Below are 16,012 nucleotides of genomic sequence, written 5' to 3'. Positions count from 1 at the left end.
ATATAAATGAATCAGTCAGTGCGTTATAGCTGTCTGTTTTAAGTGCATCCACATTTATTTATATATATAATTAACACACACACACACACACACACACACACACACACACACACACACACACACACACACACACATATATATATATATATATATATATATATATATATATTGCAAGTTTTTTAATCTACAGTCTATCATCTGCAGTGGAGCTCTCAGCGAAAGTAGGTCAGTGTGTCAAAGAGAAACGTCACACTGCGTTACGTCTCAGTAATGAGAATCTGCTGCTAGCTGTTGACAAGGTAAATAAGGCGTCCTGCATCTCATCTTCAGCTTTCTGGCTGTGTTGACGAATATCTGTTCTCATACAACTTGTTCCTCTGATTTCGTGTTCTGTAGGCTGAAACATGACAACATGGGAACTGTTATAGTGACAGTGAATATGTTTGTAATATAAAATCCCGTGTACACAAGCTGATCACTGGTCAGTCTGAATATGAATAATCGGAATTTCACTGTCACAGCTGAAATCAAAAAATAAAATAAAAAATAGGTTAATAATGTTAGCTTGTTCAACCAAAAGAGTAATATAATAGGTAAAGCAGACATATGGTGAAATATTATTACAGTTTTGTGAATACATGTAGCCTAATTGATTACTGATCATAGCTGAATTTTCAGCATTATTTGATATCATACGTAATACAACTTCAGTGTCACATGATCTTCAGAAATCATTCTAATATGATGATTTGCTGCTAAAAAAAAGATTATTATCAATGTTGAAAACAGTTGTGCTGCTTCATATTTTTTTTTGTGTGATACGTTGTTTCCAGTATTCTTTAATTCAAAAGGTTTAAAAGAACAGTATTTATTTGAAATATAAATCTGTTTTTAATTACTTTAAAAATATTTAACATAAATAGTATGACTACCGATGGGGGACAATAATAAAACACTGTCGCTTTTGATGACATGACTTGTTTCATCAGATCGATCTGCCAATGCTCGTCTGTTGCTCGCAGCCCCCTCTGTTGGTGTAAATAACCACTACACGATGGCTTTGTTGTTTAGTCTTTTCTCTAGTGCATTTTATGTGGTGTTTTAAAAGTTAGTAAAACGGGGACATTTCCAGGAACAGCTCCTGTCGGGGACAGGACACCGAAAACCGACACTGTCAGCAGGGGTGGTTCTAGGGTGAGTGGAGATCTGGGGCTTAGCCCAGAAAAATCCATGTATGTGGCTTTTTATTTTAATAAATCAGAAAGATTTACCTTGTTTAAAATATACAAAAACAATAAAAACAAAAACAAATTTAAAACATTCTATTTAAAGTAGTGAGGAAAATACATTTGCTTTTTGCAAACAAAAATTAAGAATTGCAAAATGATTTTGCAATATATATTTTCCACGGTCATATCTATTAATTTATTTGCAACGCTGCTTTTATTTTGCTGTCAGTCTAGTTTGAGCTTGCCATACCATTTTTCCGGCGTGTACAACATGCCTCCATGGAGTATCGGGACTTAAAATGAACTTAAGTAAGTCGGTGTTATTACCTTTAAGGGAATGCAATATGTCGTCGATAAATAATATCCCTGTGAAGAGAACCTTCACATATTTGGGCATTGTTATTGATAAAAATGAAAAATCCAGTAACAACTTAAACTTTGACCCAATAGTTGAGCAAATAACAAAAAAATTTAACATGTGGTTAATGAGGGATCTTTCTTTAAATGGCAGAGTTTTACTGTCCAAAGCTGAAGGAATATCACGTGCTGTTTATGTGTCTCTGGCTTTGGGAATGCCTACTACAGTTTTTAAAAAACTAGATAAAACTCTTTTCAATTTCATCTGGAGAAATAAGTGTCATTATCTTAAAAAAGAGGTATTATGTAACACAAGACAAAATGGAAGTCTGGAGGTTCTTTGTTTTGAAACAGTAAATAATACACTTAAAATTAAATGGCTTACTAAGTTAATTCCAGAAGAAGATAATATTTGGAATGCTTTCCCTAAATTCATTTTTAATTCAATTGGAGGACTCAACTTCGTGTTGAAGTGTGACTATAACCCTGATAAATTGCCTGTGAAATTAGCTAATTTCCACAAGCAAGCTCTGCTGTCATGGAAACTGGTGTACAAACATAATTTCTCACCTACAAATTGTTACATTTGGAATAACAGGAGTATTCAGTATAAAAACAGATCTTTGTACAACAAAAACTGGATTAATAATGGTATTGTTTTGGTTTCACAACTTATGAATTCGGATGGTCAATTGTTATTGTTTGAAGAATTTATTTCTAAATTTGATATTGCAGTTACACCAAAAGAATATGACATTGTTTTTGCTGCTATTCCAAGGAATGTTTTGCAGCTTATGATTGGATCCAGAACAGAGCTTTTTGTGACAGCTCCTGTTAACAATATTTTTCTGGGAAGTGTAAACGTTACAAGAAACAAATGTTCAAGTAATTACATTAGAAACCTTTTGGTTTATGTTACGGTTCCTCCTGCTAAAAAATTTTGGACATCTCTTTATAAGGATATTAATTGGAAAGAAATGTGGTTGATGAGTAATAAATTCTGTCTAAACAATAAAATAAAATAAGTATCTTTCAGAATTATACATAGAATATATCCGGCAAACAAGACGTTAAGATTTAAGATTGATATTGAGTATTCATGTACTTTCTGTGGCTCAAATGAAGAAACTATTGAACATCTGTTTTATCATTGTGTGTTTACTAAAATGTTCTGGATGAATGTACAAAATTTTATTGAAAGGAAAACAGGACAGTCATTATATTTGCAGGAGAAGGACGTTCTTCTTTACTTTGAGGACATTAATTTGGAAAAGGACTTCACTTTTTTATGACTTCACATTCATAAAAGAAAATGGACTGACAGCAAGCCATTATTTAACCTATTTCTACAAGAGCTATCTCATTACAGCACCACCATCAATGATCTTAAACAATCAAAGGCTTTAAAAACAAATTCTATTCTAGAAAAAATTCTATGCAACTAATGTGTATTCTGTATACTCTTTGTAACCTTATTTATTTTAATGTTTGTACCCCTGGCAAACAGTTTTGTTCTGTACATATTTGTTAATAAAAAAATAAATAAAAAAAAACATGCCTCCATGGAAGTGACGTCATCGGCCCGAGACGCAGCTCACTGATCCAGGTCCTGTCATGATGAGCAGAGACTTTGGAGTGGATCGTTTATTTTTATTCAGTAGCATTAAAACATTCATGTTTTCGTTTTATTTACTTTATTAACATATGTATATGTATTAGCAGCGTTTGCTCAAGTTAAAGAAGTTGTTAACATGAACATCTGCTGTTTATTTCTCTCGATGTGCACACTTTTATAGCATTATGTGTATTGGGATCGCGAATCATTTGAGTCAGTTTGGGGATCGCAAATCATTTGAGTCAGTTCGGGAGCTCGTAGCGGCATCGCGAATCATTTGAGTCAGTTTGGGGATCGCGAATCATTTGAATCAGTTCGGGAGTTCGTAGCGGGATCGCGAATCATTTGAGTCAATTTGGGGATCGCAAATCATTTGAGTCAGTTCGGGAGCTCGTAGCGGCATCGCGAATCATTTGAGTCAATTTGGGGATCGCAAATCATTTGAATCAGTTCGGGAGTTCGGAGCGGGATCGCGAATCATTTGAGTCAATTTGGGGATCGCGAATCATTTAAATCAGTTCGGGAGTTCGGAGCGGGATCGCGAATCATTTGAGTCAATTTGGGGATCGCAAATCATTTGAATCAGTTCGGGAGTTCAGAGCGGGATCGCGAATCATTTGAGTCAGTTCGGGGATCGCAAATCATATGGATAAGCATTTTTAACTAATTTAGTAGCTAGTTATAATTACGTTTTCCACGCTTGTTTAGGTGTGAAATGTGAACTCGTATTTTTTGTTTTAATGATGTGCCTTTTAACAGTATCAAGTATATTCAAAAACTAAACAAATCGTGCCTAAAAAGTGCATGCATCTAGGCTAATGTAAAGTTACATGATGAAGTCATACTAGTGCGCGTGTGCATTTTGAGTGCGTTCTTTCACTGCATTATTCTGTGTATTCAAATGCATTTATGAATGCATGTGAATGATCACAAAATTCAAGATATGAACCCTTTGTGCCAAAAGGGTTCTTTCTTGTCATTAGTTGAAGTTGAGTTGGATTCTTTGGAGTTGAGTAAAGAACCCTATGGTTCTATATAGAACCCCAATGAGTTCAGTTCGTTATCATAGTATAAATTAAAGCTCTCGCAAGTAACAATTATTAGAGAGTTCTATAATCACAATAGTTACTTTTAAGTATTAAAGACATAATATGTAGGTTTTCACCCCTAGAGGTCGCATTTTGAAAGGAGAAGCTTGATGGAGCTATGAAAGAGAGTGGAGCGATGGGAGATGTCATTTTAACCATGCACGAATCATGTTCACAGATTTATATATTTTTTTTTATTACCTGTAACTTTCAGTTATTCAAAAGGCAAATAAATCAATAGAGTAAGGGAGCAAAGAACATTTACATTGTCAAAACACATTACGATTAACTTTAGTCTAGCATGACTTTAAGGAATCTCAAAAAACTCCAATAAAACGGTCTGTAAACTATTTGATGAATGAATCTCTTTCTTACATCTGCACTTTGTTGTTTATGATGGGAGAATTTGCGCGAGGGCAGAATTCAGTCAGTCAGTCTGAACAAAACAGTGATCAGTTTCAGCGTTGACTCATCTGAACGCCTCTGATTGGTCATTGCATTAATAACCTTAACAGACTAATGTGTGATTGGTTATAATGCACAACACTGTAAAAACATGTAAAATAAATAGTGGTGCAACACTGAGCAGATCCAAATTTAATGCTGCAGTAAACACTTTTCATTTTCATTTTATTCACAATTGATTTAGTTTGAAAGTACAGCAGCATTTTTTATGTCTACAAGCGAAAACTGAGAATAATGCAGGTATTACATCATTTATGCGACAATGACCAGGAAAGAGTCAATTTCTATAAATCCCGGGAACTTTTGGGATAACATAAGTACACAACTGCATGATGTTTTTGTGTTACTCAGATCCTGGGTCAGACATAACACAGAGGTTATTTATCGTGGGGATTTTGTATTCTCTTCTAGCGAGAGCTCTTCTAAGTGCCATCGAGTTGATGCATTTCTTCAGTACAATACAGGTTTGTGTACATTTTATTTTATACCTAAAATCGTTATATATCATTATATATCGTTTAAAAATTTCAGTCCTGAATGGTATCGTGCTTGCTACTTTTGATAACACTACTGTCTTATGGAATTATTACTAGGAAAAATGCAGTTACTATGAGTAACGCTTAAAACAGTAAAGGCTTAGTCAGCTTTCCATACTCACTATTAGATTCAAGATTTTTATTAGTCACACAATTATATTAGCGCTAACAAAACAGTGTCTGATATTGATATATGATATATTATTTATTTATTTATTGGTTTAAAAAAAAAAAAGCGAATAGAACAGTGGTGTGGATGTTGGGCTCAAATAAAAATACAGTGGTTTATCCCGTCACAAACTTCCCATACGTGGCTTCTCCAAGGCGACGCAGTGACGTCTGCGCAGTCTGCAGCGGCTGTTGACGTTCTTGAACACGCTGCGAAAGATGTGCGTTATAGTCTGTGTGATAAAAACCCGACAATCCGCATGGATTTAACAATCTCCAGGGTGACTTCTGTAAGGATACACTCTCCTGCTCTGGGCACACACCACACATCTTTGTGTCTTGCTCGATGTGGACCGGTTTTATACAAGTGAGGTCCTAAAGGCTGCTCGAGACGAGGGGAAGTAAATGTTAGCCAGCTAGCTGCTGCTGTCACTGTGAAAGTGACAGTAAAACTTCTCTAAAAAGTGACTTAAACGTCCTGCGAGGCTCAAACTCGCTGTTCCGGTGACTCTTGATCATCACTTCGCATAAAAGGTAAAGAAATTGTGCTTTTGTTGTGCGCTTAGCATCTGCTGTTTATGTTAGCTTGATGGCTGAGAGCTCAAACGAGGCACACATCTCCCTAAATCTGCCTGAAATACTGATTTAATTATTTAAAAAATTATACATTTTTTGTTGTTATTGTAAATAACGTTTAATGACATGTCAAAACTTTGTTTTATTAACTATGAACAGTATTTCGGATGTAACTTGTAGCTCCTTTGTATCGGTCAAGTGTTGATTATCGAGCACTAATCTGTATTAGTGTTTACAATGTCGCTCGGATTATAATTATATTCATTAATTTATTTTTTTCTTCAGGTTTGCTGTCATTGTGTAGTCTTGTATTAAGATAAGTAAACAGGCTTGTGATGTAAAAAAAAAAAAAAGTGTAAATATTGATTGATGTCGCGTACGTTGCCTTAGTCACGTTTACGGTTTATTTCTTCTGGGGTTAAATTCAAATTAATTCAAATGTATCAAATTAATTCAAAAGTATCAGTAACAAACACAAGGTGTTTAGCGGGTTAATTATGCTTTCTTGTTAGGAAAGTCAAGTTTATTTTCTGAGACTTTTATTTAAAATGTTAATAATAAAATATTCAAATTATAATATTTAATACTAGCAACTTAAAAGTACTAACTTTTGGTTTTGATACCAAGGTTGTTGTTTTTCGGGTAGGGTAGTAGCCCTACCTTAAAATACCATTCATTGCATGCAGTTGTCTTTCAGAGTTTTCTTGTGTTTCAGATATGCTGCAAAACTGCCCTTTTATCTGTCACATTTGTTTCACTTTTGAAACAAATGTGTTTTTTTTTGTCTGAAGTGTCTGAAGGTTTGCTCTGGTGGTCAGAAAGCTGCTCGTGTGTCCAGAGATTGACACTTGTGTGTCAGTTTTACATGCATGTTTGTTCATGTGGTCTTGTTTGCTCTCATCTTCCAGAGGAGGAATGGCGTTGAATCCTAACCTGTGTCGTGTGACTCTGGGGGTCGAGGGCATGACCTGCGGCTCCTGTGTTCAGTCAATTGAGGGTCGGATTGGGAGTCTGCCGGGTGTCGTTCATATACAGGTTAGAGCGACATTAATGCAAATCACACCAAACATAAAGTCAATATAAATGTTGTTGCTACGTTTAAATTTATATTTTTATGAATGCAATTACTGAAATTGTTGCCATGCATGCTTGTCCAGTTAACCGAAGTGGGTTTCAAAGTATTCATGCAATCTATAAACATTTCCTTTTAGTGTATTTTCAGTAAACGTTGTGCAGATATAATGCATTTAAAATCGTAATATCTTCATGCCTTACAGTTGCATATGTATGTTTAACAGGTGTGTATTTAGTTTAATTTGGTTTCACCGCAAAGCATTTAATATACAATTTTAATAGACCATAATGTACCCAAGGTTATAGTTAGACTCTATATCTCTCTGAGTTTATTACTGGTCTGTGCATATGTTTAGTTTCACTATTATTAACACATTTCTTTTGTGTTATTTAAGTTTATGGGGTTTCCCACAATGATAATGAGTGTAAATTTCATTCTTTATCGCTAAACAAACACATATAAACCTAGCTAAGCCAGAGATTAAATTTCCAGGTGTCCCTTTTCCATGAATCATTGTATGTGATTAGACTCTTGGCTCTCTCTGGGTGGCTGACAAAGCAATCTGACAGAAATATATGGTGGTAATAATATTTGCCAGAGCCTTCCCTCCAGCAACAGTCGCATAATTGAAGAAAGCCACTCGTATGTTCAACTTAGAGACAAAACCTAATTGTTGGTAATTCGTCCTGCCCTTTCCCTTAAAACACAGTTTCCCTCCAGACACGGGTCAAATGAGCAGATAATCTAATAGTGTGTTTGTCTAAGATGCTGTTATAACCTTTAAAAGGCCGTCTGGTGGTATTACTATTGACCAGTCGAGTGCCAAATACTTTAAATGTCTTTGTTAAACACAGAAACAGACCGTATGTTTCTGGCAAAGAGAGCAATGCACTGAACACAAAGAAGCCGCTTGGTCTAGAATTGCGCTTATTGTGCGGAAACAAACTTCCTGTTGTCTCCTCGTGAGGATTTGTGGGTTTAAGGGTCATATGATGACATGAGTGAATCACCAGCGTGAGCTGCTTGAGGAATCACATGCACTTGTGATAGTTTAAAGCTCAAATGCAAATGTAATGATTTGCAAATTACCTATGAACTGGTGTGACTGTAAAATAAAATCAATAATTCAACTACAATGCAGTAAAAAGTGGACACGAACGAAGGGGTTAAACTCTAAAACCTCAAGAGTGTAAAACAGATACATACACCATAATAACCACATAGCCAAAATGAGTCAGAAGACTGAAATAGGAGTTAAAATCAGATCAGACCCAGAAAGATTAGCTCTGACAAAGCATTCCTGTTCATTTTTTGTTACATTTTTATAAAATGTAATGGTTTGTATAACAAAATGCTTTCTGTGTTCAGGTCTGAATTTATCAATAATTGTGCAAAAACCTACACTTCAAATCAACATTAGGGCTGTGCGATATTGAAGAAAAATGTGATATGCGATACCTTGTTAAAAATGCAATATGCGATACGATATTGCTTAGTGTGTTAAAAATGAATTTCTATTATATTTTAAAATATTTAAAAATAAAAATATTTTTCAAATTCTTTCTTGGAAAAGTAAAAAAAAAAATTACTATAACTTCTGAAATTGACCAGCAGTTACATAAAAAGTAATCAGAAAAAAATAGTTTTTCAGAAAATCAGAAAATGTCATTTTAACATCTGTGAACTTAAAAAAAAGATGACACTTTGCTTTCCATAAACTTTAAGTACTACTTTATATTCTAAAGCAAAACCTATAGTCTTAGAAAGTTCAAACATGATTAAAGGCAAGTGAATAATTAGTAAAAAAAAAAGATTTAATAAAATAAATACACAGTTTACAAGCATAGATAAAATAAACAGTAGTATTCAGGTACAGAAATCTAATAATTAACTGTAACACTGCAAAGTGTCCACTCTATGAATTAAATGATACTTTTTAAAGCTTTTGCAACGTTTTGATTTATGTGGCTTATTATTAAAATTGAGATATCGCACACCCTTGCAACATTTACTTTTGTAATATTTCGATATATTGTGCAGCCCTAATCACCATTTAAACCCCCAAAAAATATAAACCATGACAAAAAGTAGTCTTTGAGGATGCTTTAATATACATTTAAATCCACAACCTAATAAAAGTAAACAAATATGTATAAAAAAAGGATGTGCTATTCTGCCTTCAGAAATTTGATTTTAAAGGCCTAATCTGAAATACTGCATTAAATGTCCCATAGACTGCCAAATAAGTTACACTGTCTAGAAAAGTATGAAAAGCATGATCAGAATAGTGCATCTGCCATCAGTGGTTCAACCACAACGTTATGAAGCGATGAGAATACTTTTTGTATGCAAAGAAAACTAAAATAATGACTATTCAACTATTCCTCCCCTCTTGGCCATTTTGGAGATTATAAGATGAACACATGCATCGTACACTCTTTCGTATCTTTTGTATATTCAGTCACAGGACTCACGGTTTTCATCTGAAATATCTTAAATTGTTTTCCGAAGACGAACGAAGCTTATACGGGTTTGGAACGACATGGGGGTAAGTGATTAATGACTAAATTTCATTTTGGGGTGGATTATCCCTTTAATTGAAAAATATGAATCATAATTGATGCACAAATATTAATTAGTACTGTTAAATTCCCTCAAAATATAAATAAATATATTATTAAACAAAAACATATTAGATTGATTTTACTGTAGAAAAAAAAAAGTTAAATTTCAGGTGTCCAGTCACTTTTGACCGTGAAGACCATGAGTGTGACTCCCTAATGAGGAGCGCCAAGGTTTTTTTGTATTTTTATTTATTATATACAATAAGTATCTTAAGTTCAACAATGCTTAATTTAATAAAAAATAGTGAAATATTTTAAAATATTATTATTATGATTTAAAAATTAAAAAAATATATATATTTATTTTTTTCTGTGTTCACAGTTGAATTTTCGGCATCGTTGCTCCAATCTTCAGTGTCACATGATCTTCAGAAATCATTCTGTTATGCAGATTATCAACAGTTTTTCGCTGGAACATGTGATACTTTTCTCAGGAATAAAAAGTTGCAAAGAACAGCATTTTATACAAAATATTAATATTTTTGGCAAGTTTTTACTAGCTTTTACTATGACTTTTGAATAAATGTAACATATCCTTGCTTAATAAAAGCACTGATTACAATAAAATAAAAGAATATATACTGACCCCAAACACCTTTTGAATGCTAGTGTATATTGTCACAAAAGATTTCTGCTTTGAATAAATGCTGTTTCTTTTTTTTTGTTACTTTTTATTCATCAAAGAATCCTAAACAATTTTTCACAATTTATTTTTAAAAAGTGCATTGAAAGATGTGTGTCTTTAGTTCGATGCATTTAAATTGTGACTGCCTCAGTCAACAGAAACCGTCTGTAAAAAAAAAAAAAAAAACATTTCTTACTGATCCCAAAAAAATATATTTTGTTCCCCCCAATTATGAGGTAATCGTTTTGAATGTTGCATTAAATTAACCGCATGTTTTATAGGTTTACATCATGCTATAAACAACAGAGAAAATCATAAAATTTGTATCCTAAATGTAAAGCCAAAAAAAATAACTTTAAGTCCAATGAAACTCTGGCTGCATCAAAAAAAGTCAAATTATGTATTTTGGTATGCATCTACAGTAATCTTGCTGGAAATTTCCTCAAGAAGGCTAAATGATGTTCAGCGGTCCATCTAAACAAATATCATGCATTAGAGCACATGCTTTATTATGCAGTCAGCTGCTGTGTAATGAGGTGTTGTGCAATCACAAGAATGTGCAGCATTTCTAGTAACCGGAACAATGCTGCTCTACGAGTTACCGTGTGACTTTTATCAGACAGTTTACTGTTTTAAGAAGACAGATTAGCATATTTATGAGCTTTTTCTTGTTCCGCAGGTGTCTCTGGAGCAGAGTAATGCAACTGTGACATGTGACCAAACCCGCTATGGTCCAGAATCCCTTGCAGAGGCCATTGAAGACATGGGCTTTGAGTGCAGCCGGACAAACATCACGTCAACACCAGTCCAAACAGAAACCAAAGCCTTCAGCACAGCAGGCTGTAGCACAGACTCTATCCAGCAGGCACGGAGCACGCTGGGACAAACTAAAGGGGTGTTGGAGACGCAGGCGAGCGCTGATAACCAAAGCCTGGCTGTTACGTTTGTCCCATCTCTGATCAGTGTGGAGCGGCTCGGGGACGTGATGAGCTGCCTGGCTCCTGAAGCACAGGAAGGGCAGAGTCCTCGCTCCTCCGGCGGAGTGGAAGCGGTGAAAATGCGTATCGAAGGAATGGTTTGTCTGTCCTGCACTACAACCATAGAGGGCAAGATCGGGAAGTTAAAAGGCATTGAGAAGATTAAAGGTAAGAAGCCTGAGACATTGAACTTTGACTTTTACTGGTGAGGCCGTAACCAGAGCTGGGTCGATTACTTGCGTATTGTACTGATTACAGATTAAATGATGAAAATTATAGTTGGTAATGGAATCTGGGTTACTCATTTGAGGCATTTTAATACATTTTAGAATTTTTGGTAACATTTTAGTAAAAGGTTCCATTAGTTAACATGAACTAAGCAAGAACAATCCGTCTACAGCAATTGTTAATCTTATTAGGGCCCTATGAAATCAGTTAAATTTTTTTCCAAATTCTGATTTTTTTTTTTTTTGTAAAAAATTTTGGATTCTGCTTTTTTTTTTTTTTTTTTTTTTTTTTAATTGTATTAATCAAAAAGCATGTCTAATTAATTAAAATCATAAGTTATACAATTTCACATCAATTTATTAAAAGTTTAACAAAAATTATGTTTGGGGCCCTATGATATGTTTTATTTTTTCTTCATCGTATGTTTTATTGTTAATTAATTCAGTGTTTTAGCATGTCTAATTATTTAAATGCTTAAAGCAACTTAATTTATAAAGAGTTTTCTTACAGTAGACTTATGAAATTAATTTTTTTTTTCCCTCTCAGAAATCCTGTTGTGTTTTCACATTTTTCTAGTTATCAAATGAAGTCATAAAACATTAATTATTGATCTTTTACTGAAAATCAAGCAAACATTATTTTTTGGTAAACGGAGGGGGTTTACTATTAATAATAAAACATGGAAGAAATGTTGTGTGATTATTCCTTAAAAATAATGTTTTTCTTTTTAGTAGTAGTAGCAGAATGCTATGTACATTCTGCTTGAATGGATGAAAAAAAAGCTCAGTGATATTAGATACAGACATTTTATTAACATAACGAATAAAAATACCACCATATATAGGCTGAAAAAAATGGACATCGGCACACTGTAGATCCAAGCAAATAATAACCATAGAACGTTTAATGCTTAGCCAATATTAGAACGTTTTTAAAATGAATAAGAAAATAAAATAGACCTACATAAATTACACAGTTTAAATAAGATAAAACCTTATAAATAAGAAGTGAATATAAAATAAAAAACTTCCAAAAAGACCTTAGCCTCAGCACTCATTTCAGCATTTATTATACTCAAAAATCAGCATTTATTAGCATGTAGCTGCGTTCAGTTTTTAATTATAGTGTATGCTCTCTTTTAAAAATTATTTATAATTATTATTTTAAGAAAAAACAGAAACTTAAAATAAATGAATTAAAATGACGGTGGGGCTGGTGTCACGATGGGAAAGTGATGTAACCGTCAATACCGTTTATCGCGGCAAGTCTACTTTAAACAAAACCGGACTTTTATTTTGAAGGGTTGCCATGAATACCTTTACTGTTCTGTGTATGTGATATGATGCTAGTTTTACTCAAATGATCCAATGCTAATGAAGCCGTTCTCGGATCAGTTCTGGAGATGTTCCTCGTGTGTTCACATCCTCATTTAGTGAGACAGTAGACGCTGAAATCCAAAATCAAAAGTTGTGCTTGTTAACATTATTTAATGCACTGTGAATTTGCCTGAACAATTAATAACTGTATTTTCATTACCTTACATTAACAAAGATTAATAAATACAATAAAGTATTGTTCATGTTAATTAATACATTAACTTATGGAACCTTATTCTAAAGTGTTACCTTTTTTTTCAACTTGTTCTAAACTAACCATTATACGTAACATTTATATAAAAATTCAAAGAGAACATTTATTCAATTTTTTGATCGCAATGTCATAAAATTGCATATGATGTTTCAAGTAAATATCTACTTTGTAACTAGTTTCACCCAACACTGTTCTCAACCAATATCACCACCGTTGCATGAGCAAAAGAGGAGTGTGCATGTTCTCATTAACGCTCACTAACCAAATTAATTTGGTTTTGTCCTTGCTTTTTCAGTCTCTCTTGAATCCCAGGAGGCTGCTGTCCTCTACCAGCCCTGCGTCATCACGCTAGATGAGATCGTGAACCAAATCGAGGTGGCTGGTTTCAAAGCCATTGTTAAATCCAAACCTCGTCAGTTAAAGCTTTCAGCAAGTGAAGTCGAGCGCCTGCTCAGCGCTCACAAACAGACAGAGGAGAAGCTTTCAGAGCCGTCCACAGACTCCAGCATCACCACAGTGTTTCAGGTCACAGGAATGCACTGCAGGTCATGCGTGGTCAATATTCAGGACAATATATCCAAGCTGCCTGGAGTGAGTTCGGTCGTGGTGTCCTTGGAGAACACACAAGCTACGATTGAACACAACCCAAAACAAACCTCAGCGCTGGAGCTACAGAAGGCCATCGAAGCCCTTCCTCCAGGGGACTTTAAAGCTGTCCTCCCAGCTTCCCCGGAGCCAGGCTTCCTCCAGCCGCTGGGATCAGTCGCAGAGATCCACATCGAGGGCATGACCTGTGGCTCCTGTGTCCAGTCCATCGAGAGCGTGATCTCCCAGAAGAGAGGAGTGAGATCTGCTCAAGTGTCACTGGCCAATCATCAGGGAACCTTTGAGTTTGACCCTTTAGTGACCACTTCTGAGGAGCTGAGGGCCGCTATAGAGGACATGGGCTTCGACGCTTTCCTCCCTGGTAAGTGCATCCAGTTACAGATAACGGCTCTCCATTGTCCCAAATATGGTGCTTTTTGGTAATAAATACATCTGATGCAATGAAAAAAGCAATAAACCTCAAGAAGCCATGGTTTACGGTGAATTGAATGGACACTTCAGCATCCGTACATTTATCGCTGTTCACCATACTTGCCAAATAAGTTGAAAAATGTTTAGAAACTTTTTTGTGTGTGAGTAAAATATGAACCAGATATATTCTTGACATGTTTTATGAGGTTCACTGCGTCTTTACATTTGTCTCGTTCTGTTAATATTTGATAAAATCGTACTTTTGGATAGTGTAGTTCATTTGATTTAACTAAAAGAAAGGAACAGATTAATGAAAGTAAAAATTCCAAAAGTAGAAGTAAAAAAAAAAAAAAAAGAAAGTAAAAAAATTCAAAAAACCCTGGAATATTAAAAAAAAAAAAATCCTGGAATGTTTCGAAAATTTCTGGAGTGTTTACTGAATTTACTGGAAATTTTGCACCTTTTTTGCAACCCTATAAATTGGGTTTTTTCATGTTATGTCATTGCTTTGGGGTGCAGATTATTTAATTTCAGAAAACACAGCAACAATGTCCTACATGTCATTTCCACTGAAACCAATATCAGACACTTTTAACTTTGTCCTGTCATGTTCACAGAGACGAATTCACTGGTGCCTTCGGTGGTCAAAAGCCCATCTGTCCGGAGCTCGTCGTTGTCTCCGTTATCTCTGAAAGAGAATGAAGCAGAGAGTGACGCTGAGCCTTCAACAAACACCGTCTCCAAATGTTTTATCCAGATCGGTGGGATGACCTGTGCCTCCTGCGTGGCCAACATCGAGAGGAACCTGAAGAACGAGCACGGTATCCCCAGAGCTGTTTCTGAGCACACATCATCCAAGAAACTCATTTCAGATCATGTATACTGAAGACTTTTAGATCATTTTTCAATCAAGCTTGTTTTAAAATTACCATTAAATGCACCACATTGATATAAAAATATAAAATGCATTAAACATTACACCAGGGTTTCCCACACTGTGCTTAATGTAAGAAATTAAGTGGGTTTCTAATAATTAATAATTAATTAATGGGTTAAGATAATAATTAAATCATAAAATGTAAAATAAAAATAATGTAAATACTAAAAACCTTTTAATAATATTTTATATTTTATATAAAAATACAAATATAGAAGATTTATTTGTTTGCCTGCAAGCTAATGTGATCGTTGACCATCAATATTATTTTGATGAAAATGAATTTGGGAGTATGAATAATTTCAGATAATGTATTCTGACTACTTTTAGATCACCTTTTGAATCCTTAAATGCACCACATTGAGATATATATATATATATATATCTCAATCTCAAAATCATAAAATGCATTAAAAATTACATTACACCAGGGTTTCCAAAACTGCGCATAATGTAAGAAAAGCAGTGGGTTTCTAATAATTAAATTATTAATTATAATGATTATTTATGTAATAATTATTATTTATTTTTTAAATATTTATTCTTTATTTAATAATCATTATTTAATTAATATTTATTTTTGTAGAATTATTAATAATTATTCTTTTTTTTTTTTTTTTTTACTGTGCTTAATGTAAGAAATGCAGTGGATTTCTAATAATTAATAATTAACAACTGGGTTTAGCTAATAATTAAATCATAAAATGTCAAATTAAAAATAATGTAAACCATAAAATCGTTTTAGTAATATCTTATATTATAAGATAAATATTGAAGGTTTATTTGTTGACCATCAATATGATTTTTTTTTAGAAAGGGAAATTAAATTAGGGAGTATGAATAAACTACTTGTATTGTGTGAATGATATATAATCATGCAATCCATTAAAAAGCAATGGTAATCT

The 16,012-nt window shown here is 34.0% G+C and overlaps 1 protein-coding gene across 1 annotated transcript in view; it reads left to right on the top strand.

Moving 5' to 3' along the window:
* The first annotated feature begins 5,632 nt into the window (after window positions 1–5,632).
* atp7a (ATPase copper transporting alpha) overlaps window positions 5,633–16,012 on the top strand; it is a 29,383-nt gene continuing 19,003 nt past the window's right edge. Inside the window, exons 1-5 of the mRNA XM_026281231.1 lie at window positions 5,633–5,992; window positions 6,943–7,069; window positions 11,038–11,503; window positions 13,449–14,120; window positions 14,788–14,991. Coding sequence (XP_026137016.1) covers window positions 6,950–7,069; window positions 11,038–11,503; window positions 13,449–14,120; window positions 14,788–14,991 — 1,462 coding nt within the window. The 5' untranslated portion in view covers window positions 5,633–5,992; window positions 6,943–6,949. The remainder of the gene's footprint in view (window positions 5,993–6,942; window positions 7,070–11,037; window positions 11,504–13,448; window positions 14,121–14,787; window positions 14,992–16,012) is intronic.

This window comes from Carassius auratus, chromosome 14, assembly GCF_003368295.1.
Source record: "Carassius auratus strain Wakin chromosome 14, ASM336829v1, whole genome shotgun sequence".
NCBI classification, from domain to species: Eukaryota; Metazoa; Chordata; class Actinopteri; order Cypriniformes; family Cyprinidae; genus Carassius; species Carassius auratus.
This window is presented reverse-complemented; position numbering and strand designations above follow the sequence as displayed.